Source organism: Chiloscyllium plagiosum, chromosome 12 (genome assembly GCF_004010195.1).
Source record: "Chiloscyllium plagiosum isolate BGI_BamShark_2017 chromosome 12, ASM401019v2, whole genome shotgun sequence".
NCBI classification, from domain to species: Eukaryota; Metazoa; Chordata; class Chondrichthyes; order Orectolobiformes; family Hemiscylliidae; genus Chiloscyllium; species Chiloscyllium plagiosum.
The window spans coordinates 78,196,330-78,208,928 of NC_057721.1; the positions used below are offsets into that span (position 1 = coordinate 78,196,330).

At 43.1% G+C, this 12,599-nt stretch overlaps 1 protein-coding gene across 3 annotated transcripts in view; it reads right to left on the reverse strand.

The window, feature by feature from the left end:
* Window positions 1-12,599, reverse strand: part of usp25 (ubiquitin specific peptidase 25) — a 209,958-nt gene that overhangs the window by 34,014 nt on the left and 163,345 nt on the right. For all 3 annotated transcript variants that reach the window (XM_043701415.1, XM_043701414.1, XM_043701413.1), the window contains 2 exons: window positions 12,516-12,594; window positions 3,402-3,481 (listed from right to left, as the gene is read on the reverse strand). In XM_043701415.1, coding sequence (XP_043557350.1) covers window positions 3,402-3,481; window positions 12,516-12,594 — 159 coding nt within the window. The remainder of the gene's footprint in view (window positions 1-3,401; window positions 3,482-12,515; window positions 12,595-12,599) is intronic.

Here is a 12,599-nt window from a genome sequence, read left to right on the forward strand (position 1 = left end):
GGTGATAGGTCAGAGAGGAGGGTGGGGTGGATAGGTGGAAAATAAGATAGGCCGGTAGGACAGGTCATGGGGATAGTGCTGAGCTGGAAGTTTGGAACTGGGGTGAGTGAGGGAAGGGGAAATGAGGCAACTGGTGAAGTCCACATTGATGCCCTGGGGTTGAAGTGTTCCGAGGTGGAAGATAAGGCGTTCTTCCTCCAGGCATTGGGTGGTGAGGGAACGGCGGTGAAGGAGACCCAGGACCTCCATGTCCTCGGCTGAGTGGGAGGTGGAGTTGAAATGTTAGGCCATAAGGCAGTGTGGTTGATTGGTGCGGGTGTCCCAGAGATATTCCCTAAAGCGCTCTGCTAGGAGGCCTCCAGTCTCCCCAATGTATAGGAGACCGCATCGGGAGCAACGGATACAATAAATGATATTGGTGGATGTGCAGCTAAAACTTGGATGGATGTGGAAGGCTTCTTTAGGGCCTTAGATGGAGGTGAGGGAGGAGCTGTGGGTGCAGGTTTTGCAATTCCTGCGGTGGCAAGGGAAGGTGCCAGGATGGGAGGGTGGGTTGTTGGGGGGGCGTGGACCTGACCACGTAGTCACGCGCCCCCCCTAGAAAGCACAGACAGTCCCACTGGGTGGAGGGAGGGGAGAGAGGACAGACATGGTGACAGAAAATGTAACAAGGCAAGCTAAAGAAAGGGAAGGAATGATAGTGGGTTCCCAATCTGGAGGTGTTAAACTCAATATTAAGTCCAGAAGGTTATAAATTGCCTATTCTGAAGATGAGATGTTGTTCCACCAATTTGCGCTGGGATTCACTGGAGCACTGCAGCATGCCGAGGGACAGACATGTGGGCATGCGAGCAGGACACTGCGTTCAAATGACTCGCTATGGAAAGGTCAGGGTCATGCTTGCGCATGGACTGGAGGCATTTAAAGGCTTCCCAATCCTTTGGCCTCCTGCGAATCTTCACCACGTTGTAGCTTTCTCCCTTGCGTCTTCTGCTGACCCTAACTTCCCTCATCAGCCAGGCTGCCTCATCCTTTGGATGAATTTTTGTCATGCATCCTGAATTACCCCCAGAAACACCTGCCATTGCTGCTCCGCCTTCTTCCCTGCTAGGGTCCCCTTGCAATCAACTCTAGCCAGCTCCTCTCTCATATCTTTATTATTACTTTTACTCAATTGTAATAAAGGTTACAGCCAGCTCTAGCTTGTCCCTCTCAAATTGCAGATGAATTACTTCATATTATAATCATTGCCCTCTAGAGGTTCTTTCACCTGCAGCAGCATATTCACGCCTGCCTCATTACTCACCTCCAAATCCAGAACTGCCTGTTTCCTACTATTCTATTACAAACTACTCCAAAAAGTCCATTTTATAGACATTCCACAAACCCCTTTTCTTCAGAAACACTGCCAGCCTGATTTTCCAAGTCTACCTACATATGAAATCCCCTATGATTACTGTAACAGTGCCTTTCCTACATGCCTTTTCTATCTCCAGATTTATTTTCTCCCCACATCTTGACTAGGAGGCCTGTACATTTGCATTAGTCTTCACTGTAGTGGATACACGGTGGCTCACTGGCTAGCACTGCTTCCTCACAGCACCATGGTCCCAGGTTCGATTCCAGCCTTGGGCGACTGTCTGTGTGGAGTTTGTACATTCTCCCCGTGTCTGTCTGGGTTTCCTCCGGGTGCTCCGGTTTCCTCCCACAATCCAAAGATGCGCAGGTCAGGTGAATTGGCCATGCTAAATTCATTCAGAGGGAAATGGGTCTGGGTGGGTTACTCTTCGGAGGATCGGCATGGACTGGTTGGAACGCAGGGCCTGTTTCCACACTGTAGGGAATCTAATCTAATCTAATCTAACTCATTCATTTTAGTATGGAGGATTAAGGAAGGACATGAACTAAATGGTGAGGGATTGCAGAGCTCAGAGGCAGTTCTGGCTCTCTTAGTGCATGGATCACAAAAGGTTAGTACAGTATGCAGGCACAGCAAATAGTTAGTAATGCTAATGCAATATTATTAGTTATTGTAGGGAAACTAAATACAAAAATAGCAAAGTTTTACTTCAGTTAGACAGGGCACTGCGAGATCACATTTTCAGTACTCTGTACAGTATTGATCACCTTACTGAGGGAATGGATGCAAATCCATTGTAAGAAAGTTCACATGGAATGAACTGATTGCTTTATGGTTAGGAAGCCTGGGCTTGTATTTGCTAGAGTTTGGAAGAGGAAGGGGTGACTTGACTGAAACATAAAAGATCCTGAGGGATCTTGAATGGGCAGGCGTGGAGAATATGTTGCCTTTTATGAGAGACTTTAGACCCGGGTGGTAACTGTTCAAAATTCAAGGGTCGCCCATTTAAAACAAACATAAGACAAAATTGTTCCTTTCACAGGATTGAGAGTCTTTGGAACTCTGTTCTTGAAAAATCCTTTAATATTTATAAGGCAGTGGTGGTTAGATTCTTGTTAAGCGGGGTGTGAATGGTGATCAGTGCAGATTTGAGATTACAATCTGATCGATCGGTACTGAATGAAGGAACATTTAGAAGAGCTAAATAGCCTACTGTTGCTCCCTGTTTTCATGTTCAGATGTTAATCCACAACCTTTCTAACTCAGATGTGAAACTGCGACCAAATATGATACAGTTGAAGAAGATCAAAGGTATTCTCCTTCATGTGCGAGCCAATCTCACCCAATCAACATCACTAGATTATCTGGCTAATATCACATTGCTTTTGTCAGATGTTACACAGCACAACTTGGCTGCCACACATTCCACAATATAACAGTAACTACCATTCAGCTTGCTGGCTGCGAGGGAAGTTATATAAGTGCAAGACCTCTTTTCTTTCTGTATCTATCAGGTATGCAGTCCCTTTACCAACTGAGAAACTGGGGGAAGCAGGAGGAACATTTTTTCTAATCTATTGGGCTACAGAGTATATGCAGCGGCTGTCAAGTGCTGCTGTCATAGAGATGAAATAATTTTCTAGCCCGGCCACTGCCTTGACTCAAGTAGAGGGGAGCAGTCACCAGAGCAGAGAGAGAGAGAAAAGGAGGGAGGGAGGGAGGGGGAAAGAGAGAGAGAGAGAGACAGACAGAGAGACTTGGGGGGGGGGGGGCGGGCGGGGGGAAGGAGGGAGAGAGAGATTGATGCCAATGGCATGTGTGCCACCTAGAGGAATGAGCAGACTCTATACAACAGTAAGGACGACGCCATTTCATGCACTTGAAAAAGAATACAGATGGTAGAAATTCTGAGTGATCAACTGAAATTAGCTTGTCTTTCTCAGCTGATGAATTAAACAGAACAGAGCAGAGAGAAGACGGTTCAAAGTTTCACATTAAAATCAGGGTACACTCACTGTGCTTCTCTTCATCACTGCCTTACCTTTTCTTTTGGAACAGCTCCAGGCCAATCATAATACAAATGGTAATTTCTCGAAATGTTCGGTATTCATGGTGCCATTTCTGTAACAAATGCAAATCACAGCAGTGGAATTTTTACATAACGTGGAAACATAAAACGAACATAAAATACTGAAACAGATGATAACTATTAGGATGCTTCAGCCTACCCCACCACTCAAAATGCTCATGGCTGATCCGTTTGTGCCTCAAATTCTACATTCTCATCTGTCTCCGAGAACCTTTCCTTCCCTGTCACAAATATGTCTACCAACACTAAAAATATCCAATGATCCCACCTCCACTATCTTCTGACTCCAAAGTCACACAGCCCTCTGAAAGAATAAATTTCACCTCACCTCTCTCCTAAATGGTCGACTCCAAATTTCAAACAGTGCCCCCTCCTTCTCGATTGATGCACAAGGGGAAACATCCTTTTCATATCTGGACCATTCAGAATCTTATACAACTCAATTCACTTCTCTAAAGTCCAGTGGAAACAAGTCCATCCTATTCCACTCACCCAGGATTCAATCTAGCAATCCTCCTCTACTGCTAAAGGAATAGAGCATCAAAGTAGGGAAATGTTGCTGCAACTGTACAAGGCAGTTGTGAGACCATATCTGGAGCACAGTATTCAGTTTTAGACACCTTACTTGAGGAGAGATGTAATTGTATCAGAGGCAGTCAGAGGAGATTGAAAAAATGTTTTTAAAATCACTGAAATCATTGTAAATCAGATTTTGAAAAGGAGAGATTATGATCACCAGGGAATAGGTGCTGATAAAATTATTGGAATTAAAATCTGGGATGAGTTCCAACCCAGGCTGGGTGGCATAGTGGCTAGCACTGCTGCCTCACAGCGCCTGGTTCAATTCCACCCTCGGATGACTGTGTGAAGTTTGCACATTCTCCCTATGTCTGCATGGGTTTCCTCAGGGTGCTCTGGTTTCCTCCCCATAGTCCAAAGATGTGCAGGTTAGGCGGACTGGCCATGTTAAATTGCCCAAAGTGTTCGGAGATGTGGAGGCGAGGTGGATTAGCCATGGGAAATGTTGGGATAGGGGAGGGGATGGAGTGATGAAGGGCTTTTGCCCAAAACGTCAATTTTGCTGAAGCTCCTCGATGCTGCCTGAATTGCTGTGCTCTTCCAGCACCATTGATCCAGAATCTGGTTTCCAGCATCTGCAGTCATTGTTTTTACCTTGCTTTTCAGGGGTGGTTGGTGTAGAACTGATGATCCAAATGGCCCGCTTCCACACTGTAGGGATTCTATTAAAAAATACAGCTGCGTCTGGTTTTAATTTCCCTACCTTCTGGAAAGGTCACAAAGTAGAAAATATTGAATGTGTTTCCTTGATTCTGGAAAACTATGAGCTGGCCATCTTAAAATCTAATATGGCAAAATGCTGAAATCCACCATTATGAAGGTTTTGATGCCCTTTCTTGCAGAGGGATGTAGTTGTATTGGAGGCAGTTCAGAGGAGGTTCACTAGATTGATTCCAGAGATAAGGAATTTGTCTTCGAAGAGAAATTGAGCAGTTAGACCGATACTCATGAGAACTTAGAAGAATGAGAGGAGATCAAATTGAGGTATCGAGGATCCTAAAGGGGAGTGGATGCAGAGAAGGTCTTTCCCCTTATCAGGTAATCTAGAATGAGAGGTCATAGTTTTAGGATAAGGGGTGAGGGATTCAAACAGAGATCGGGGGGAATTATTTATTCATAGGATCATGAATCTGTGGAATTCACAACCCCACAGCGTGGTTGATGCTGGGACAGTGAGGAAATTTGAGGAGAAAAAAAGGCAGATTCTTAATTAGTAATGAATTGAAGGATTACAGAGACGGGGCAGGAAAGTGGAGTTGAGGCCAAAATGAGATCAGCCATGATCGCATTCAATAGTGGAGCAGGCTCGAGGGGCTGAATGGCCTCCTCCTGCCCCTAGTTGTTTGGAGTTCTGGGCCACCTCCAATATGTTTGCATCCTTTCTTAATTAAGGAGATCAAAACTGCAAGCAATATTCAAGATGTAGTCTCACCAATACCCTGGACAACATGAGCAGAATGTCCTTACTTTTATGTTCTGTGCCTCTTGGAATAAAGGACAGCAACCCATTCCCCTCCTGATGATACCCTGTACCTGCATCAGAACACAGATGGGTTGGGTTTGCACTTTGGGTTTCAGCAGTCATTTGCTGATTCATACTCTGAATTTTCAGTTCCCTACAGTTTCCTTGTCCCACCCAATTTCCAACTCTCCTTAAGAGTATCATTTCCATAATAACCATGATTCAGCTCTGACCTCAGTCAACACTTATGTACTCACACTTTCCAGCTAAAGTCCTTTTGTGCATTCCTAATTGTGCCTTCAGACAATTAAACCTAACTCTAGAATTCTCTCCCTAATTCTCTTCCCAAGAATGAAAGAAACTAGAGAGCTGTGAATACAGGCCAGCCCATTTTGCAAACCAGCCTTTCATCCAATAATTTCATCTGTACTTCCTGCTCCATCAGAAAAGCAACCAACGTAATCAACGACCCTTCCCACCCCAGTTATACTTTCTTCCATCCTCTTCTGTTGGGCAGAAGCTATAAAGGTTTGTAGACATGTATGGACAGATTAAAAAACAGCTTCTTCCCCGCCGTTATCAAAAATTTTGAATGGACCTCTTTAACGTTAATGTTGATCTCTCTGCACCTGTAACATTGCACTCTATTTTGTTACCCTGATGCACTTGTACAGCTTAATCTTCCTGTTAAGCACATAAGCACGGGCGGCATGGTGGCTTAGTGGTTAGCACTACTGCCTTACAGCACCAGGGACCTGGGTTCAACTCCCGTCTTGGGTGACTGTCTGTGTGGAGTTTGCACATTCTCCCTGTGTCTGCATGGGTTTCCTCCAGGTGCTCCGGTTTCCTCGCACAATCCAAAAGACATGCAGGTCAGGTGAACTGGCCATGCTAAATTGCCCACAGTATTAGATGTGTTAGTCAGGGGTAAATATAGGGTCGGGGAATGTGTCGGGGTGTGTTACTCTTCGGAGGGTCGGTGGGGACTTGTTGGGCCGAAGGGCCTGTTTTCATACTGTAGGGAATCTAAGACTACACTTTTCACTGTACCTCTGTATATGTGACACTAATAAATCAAAAATTCTCACTCTATTTTCTATATCAATTGCTAACTCTGAAGTAAAATTACACTTTGCTTTTCATCATCATGTCATGACACCTTTTCCATCAGTGATATTTCCTCAACTGCCTTTAGATTCTAAACCAGCCCCTACTTAATCACCAAGATTCCTACCATCAGATTAAAACTGGATCTGATCTTGTTGTAGCAACCCTCTTCTCCTTGTTAATGTGTTATACTCAAAGCCCTGGTCTGCTATAGTCCCGTGACAATTTTAACACGTAACTCAATGGAAATAGCGTAATTAGATGGGCCAAATGGTCTCCTTCTGTGTTGTTTGATTCCAGGAAAAGCTACACAAGAAAGAACAAGTTTGAATTTTAACAAGTATAGATTCAAGTGTCGTTTCGTCTCTGTTATAATGCAGGAAAATACAGCAGCCAATCTACACACAGAGAGATCTAATAAACAGCAATGAAATAAATGATTATTCAAATTGCTTTCATGATACTGGTTGAAGGATAAATATTGGCCAGGTTACAGAGGAGAAATTGCCTCTTCTTCTAGTTAATAATCGAATGGGATTTTCTTTACATCTACCCAAGAGGCCAGACACAACCTTAGTTGAGCATCTCATCAGGTTGATAGCATCCCTCAATATTACCATGTCAGAGTCAGCTGAGATTATGCACTCAAAATTATGGATGTGAGGACTTGAAATCACAGCCAGCTAACTCAGAATGCTACCCACTGAGCCAAGGCTGACACATAGTGCCATCTGGTCTATTAAAGCCTTAATCAACAGGTGGGCAACATGAAAAATAGATCAAATAAATAAATAAATCTGCTGGGAAAGATTTACTGAAATGCTGCCACCTCCCTTCAATAAATATTCAACATTCTTGCAACAGTGTAAGCCACTTTAAAGCAAACCTGATCATGCAGTTCCAATTTGTCCAGTGCTGTTGCTGTAACCAGCCATGGCCCGCAGAAAACATTGCTTGTAATCTATTTACACAGTGCATCAAACAGAAAGTGGCACCGGGGCATTTCCGCCATTATTTCCCCAAGGCCCCAATTCTGATGGAAGCTTTCCAATGTCGGTTATTGAAATAAAACAATAATATTAAACAAAAAAGTCTCCTGCATACAGCACTAGCAGTATGGATGAAAAATTAACACCACAAGGGGCAAGAAGCATGTAATATTCAAGAGTTCTAAATATCAAACATCATTCTCGCTCTATTTTTTTTCTGGCAATTTGTTTAATTGCAGGGCCGCTTTCAATAATTTTTGGCTTGGCTACAGAGTAATTTAAAAGGGCCAATTTATACGCAGCTTGCGTGTGAACACAAGGTTGCTGCTGTGTGGTGCAGTTTGCAAAGAGCAACTGATCTCCAGCGATTATACCCTCAATGGATTTCAATCATGAGAGCTGTGTGTGTGGACCTAGAGTAAGAGCAGTCACTTCCATTTTACTGTAACCTTCGACAATACCTCTCCATTGTTTAAAGGTATAATTAGCACACAGAATGCGTGACACAGATATTATCACAGAATCATACAAAATTGGATGCCGTTTGGCTATTTGAAAGAGCTATCCACTTAGTCTCTCACACCTTGCTCTATCCCCATAGCACTGCAAATATTTCATAGTTTTATTCAATTTACTAAATCCCCTTTTGAACGTTACCAGTGAATCTGTTTCTAATAGCCCTTCAAGCAACACATATAAATCATAGTAATGTACTACGTAGAAGAAAATATAACTTTCCCTCTGCTCCTTTTGTGATTTTCTTTTTTACAAAACCTTAGTACATTAGTTTATAAATTTACTAAATGTCCTCTACTTTAAAAATTCATTAAAAAATCTAGAATTACAAATCTACTGATGACCCTGAAATCAATGCTGATTATCAGAAAAACCCACCTGGCTCACTAATGCCCTTCAGGGAAGGAAATCTGTTATCCTCATCTGGTCTGGCCTACCTGGGAGTCCAGGTGGACACCAGTCTGGAATTTTTTGGAATTTCCTAATTCAGTCCAGCTATAGTACCTTGAGGACACTGCTTCACTGTATGGATTTATCAGCTCAGCAATCATAATGTATCAGTCTATACATACTGGCAGACTAATCATCAGATATGCACCTGTTTTAACAGTGTGAAAGATTTCAGGTGTCTGGGCAAAAGTCCGTAACAGCATTCAAAATGGATAATGCCAATGCTGGACCCATTATAAGAAGTTAGCTCATCGAGAGTAGACTGCACATCACTGTGCCAGTTTCCTGAGTGCATTTTGTGTTAGATGCCAGAGGGGATGATATTTGTACATGTACCAGTGTAAATTTGACATAAAGCACAAATTGTCCATTCCTCAAGGATGCATTGCTTGGATGGAGGCAAAAGTTTAACTTTTCTGATGATTTTCATGTGGGGTGTTAAGTTTAACAATGCATTACCTGACTGAGGACTGTAATTTATAGTTATTGTTTGGACTTTATTGACCTGTGTGTGGAACAGGTGAAACTTTGGAAATTTCTTTGGCAATGGTCCTTGATTGGTCCTTCTTCACATGCTGCTGTGTAGCTTTGTATTGCACTTTGGGAAACTCTGAGTTTCCTACATGTGTAAGTTCCTCATGTGGAATATAGCTTTCATAAGTCACAAAATCTTGGCTACTATTTTGGTGAGCGAGACAAGCCACATCTCTTAGAATATTTGACCGATTGACTTTGTCACAGAACGAATACATGGTCTTTAGACTTTGTTATAGTATTTTAGTTGTTGTTGCAATTTCAGCTCTGAACTCAAACAGTTTGATGGCTGACCGTTAGGAAAAAGCCTTTTCACAACTACCTGCTGTGGTGCCATCTATTCAGGCTTTGGGTTCCACATACTACTGCTGACCAGCTGTCTCAATGCCACTTTATATTCATATTAGAGAGAAATTCTTCTTGAGCCAGATACTGAAGCTACTCATAATGCTAGCTAACGCATGTGTACACACATGCTGTAATAATCCAGTAATTTAGGATGGTTTTCTTTCGAGTTGTGAAATAACTGACATAGAACATAGAACAATACAAAACAGAACAGGCCCTTCAGCCCACGATGTTGTGCCGAACATTTGTCCTAGCTTAAGCACCCATCCATGTACCTATCCAATTGCCGCTTAAAGGTCACCAATGATTCTGACTCTGCCACTCCCACAGGCAGCGCATTCCATGCCCCCACCACTCTCTGGGTAAAGAACCCACCCCTGACATCTCCCCTATACCTTCCACCCTTCACCGTAAATTTATGTCCCCTTGTAACACTCGGTTGTGCCCGGGGAAAAAGTTTCTGACTGTCTACTCTACCTATTCCTCTGATCATCTTATAAACCTCTATCAAGTCACCCCTCATCCTTCGCCATTCCAATGAGAAAAGGCCTAGCACTCTCAACCTATCCTCGTACGACCTATTCTCCATTCCAGGCAACATCCTGGTAAATCTTCTCTGCAACCTCTCCAAAGCTCCCACATCTTTCCTAAAGTGAGGCTTGTTCTTCCAAAATGGACAACCTCACACTTGGCAGGGTTGAACTCCATCTGCCACTCCTCAGCCCAGTTCTGCATCATATCTAAGTCCCTTTGCAGCTGACAACAGCCCTCCTCACTGTCCACAACTCCACCTATCTTCGTATCATCTGCAAATTTACTGACCCCCCCTTCGACTCCCTCATCTAAGTCATTAATAAAAATTACAAACAGAGATGATCTGATCCCTGAACTGATCCCTGCGGAACTCCACTTGTAGCTGGGCTCCAGGCTGAATATTTACCATCTACCACCACTCTCTGACTTCGACCGGTTAGCCAGTTCTCTATCCAACTGGCCAAACTTCCCACTATCCCATGCCTCCTGACTTTCTGCATAAGCCTACCATGGGGAACCTTATCAAATGCCTTACTAAAATCCATGTACACTACATCCACTGCTCTACCCTCATCCACATGCTTAGTCACCTCCTCAAAGAATTCAATAAGACTTGTAAGACAAAACCTACCCCTCACAAATCTGTGTTGGCTGTCCCTAATCAAGCACTGTCTTTCCAGATACTCATAAATCCTATCCCTCAGTATCCTTTCCATTACTTTCCCTACCACCGAAGTAAGACTAACTGGCCTGTAATTCCCAGGGTTATCCCTATTCCCTTTTTTGAACAGAGGGACAACATTCTCCACTCTCCAGTCCCCTGGTACCACCCCCATTGACAGTGAAGACGAAAAGATCATTGGCAACGGTTCTGCAATTTCCTCTCTTGCTTCCCACGTAATCCTAGGATATATCCCGTCAGGCCCGGGGGGCTTGTCTATCCCCAAGTTTTTCAAAATGCCCAACAAATCTTCCTTCCTAACAAGTATCTCCTCTAGCTTACCAGTCCGTTTCATACTCTCCTCTTCAACAATACGGTCCCTTGTGGCAATAGTGTTAATTTTCATGTAAAATATTGATTTTTTTTCAGTGCCAGGTTTCTTAATTTATTATTCCTGTAATTTTGGCAGCAATTTTATTTCATAATGCAACTCTTTGAGAACAAATAAACTTGATTTACACACTTTACAATGTGATTAAAAAAAACTGGGCGTCACGGTGGCTCAGTGATTAGCACTGCTGCCTCACAGCACCAGGGTCTCAGGTTTGATTCCAGCCTCGGGTGACTGTGTGGAGTTTGCACGTTCTCCCAGTGTCTGCGTGGGTTTCATTTGGGTGCTCCGGTTTCTCCCACAGTCCAAAGATGTGCAGGTCAGGTGAATTGGCCATGCTAAATTGCCCATAGTGTTAGGTGCATTAGTCAGAGGGAAATGGGACTGAGTGTTACTCTTCAGAGGATCAGTGTGGACATGTTGGGCCAAAGGGCCTGTTTCCACATTGTAGGGAATCTAATCTAATCTAATCTAATCTATTTTCAAGGTGACAATACCACAGGCTTATATACATAGACTGGGTTCTATGTTTGCTGATATTACTGTACATTATACATATGCATAGCTGACTGACACAATGACTCCATACAATGAGACAGTGACTGAAGGTGCGTCAGGTACCTATATACTAAGCATCACATCTCATGCAACTATCTTAAAGATACAGGCCTGCCTGGTCTGGACTCTGTGCCATAATGCAATACGTCCTGAAAACACTAAATGACCATAGTGAGATGATTGTCAACAGAAAAAAAACCAAATAACTGCAGAGGCTGGAAATCAAAAACATAAATAGAAATTGCTGAGAACTGCCTTCTTCTGAACTGAAGAAGGGTCACTGAACCCTAAACATTAACTCTGCTTTCTCTCCACAAATGCTGCCAGACCTGCGGAGTTTTCCCAGTAATTACTGTTTTTGTTTCTTAGTTTGAACAGAAGCTTGATCAGGCACTGACCCGGTGCCAAACAACATCATTAAGTCAGATTATGTGGTCACTTCCTTACTGCTGTTGTGGGACCTTACTATGGGCAAATTGGCTGCCACATTTTGGACATTACAACAGTCACTGCACTTCAAGGTTATGGAAAACAAATAGAAATGCCCATGCTCAGAGATCAGTCAGAACTGAGGAACTTGCCATCTGACATGGCTGAGACAAATAGCTTAGATTCTTTCAAAAGGAAGTGGACAAGTGCATGAGAGAAAACTGGAATAGAATGACGCAGAGGGGCTGAAATGAGGCAGATGGTCTGAGGAAAGTTGGGGTGAAATATAAATACTAGCACATGCTAGGCAAGTAGAATGGATTGTTTCGATGCTCTGTATTCCATTTAAGTAACCATAGATAAAGAATGCCCAAATCAAACAATGTACCAACAAAAATGTTCCTAAGCGCAAAAAAGCTACCATTTATAAAAGCCACTTCAAAAATCCATTTAAGAAGTTGATATCTGAAATCATTTGGGTACTTTCCTACATTGTTCCTTCACTTACCTCGTACTCCTCCATGTTGACCTCTTTAGGTTTGATCAGCTCAAGTTTGGCCCGTGCTATTTTCATTACACTGCGACATCTGAA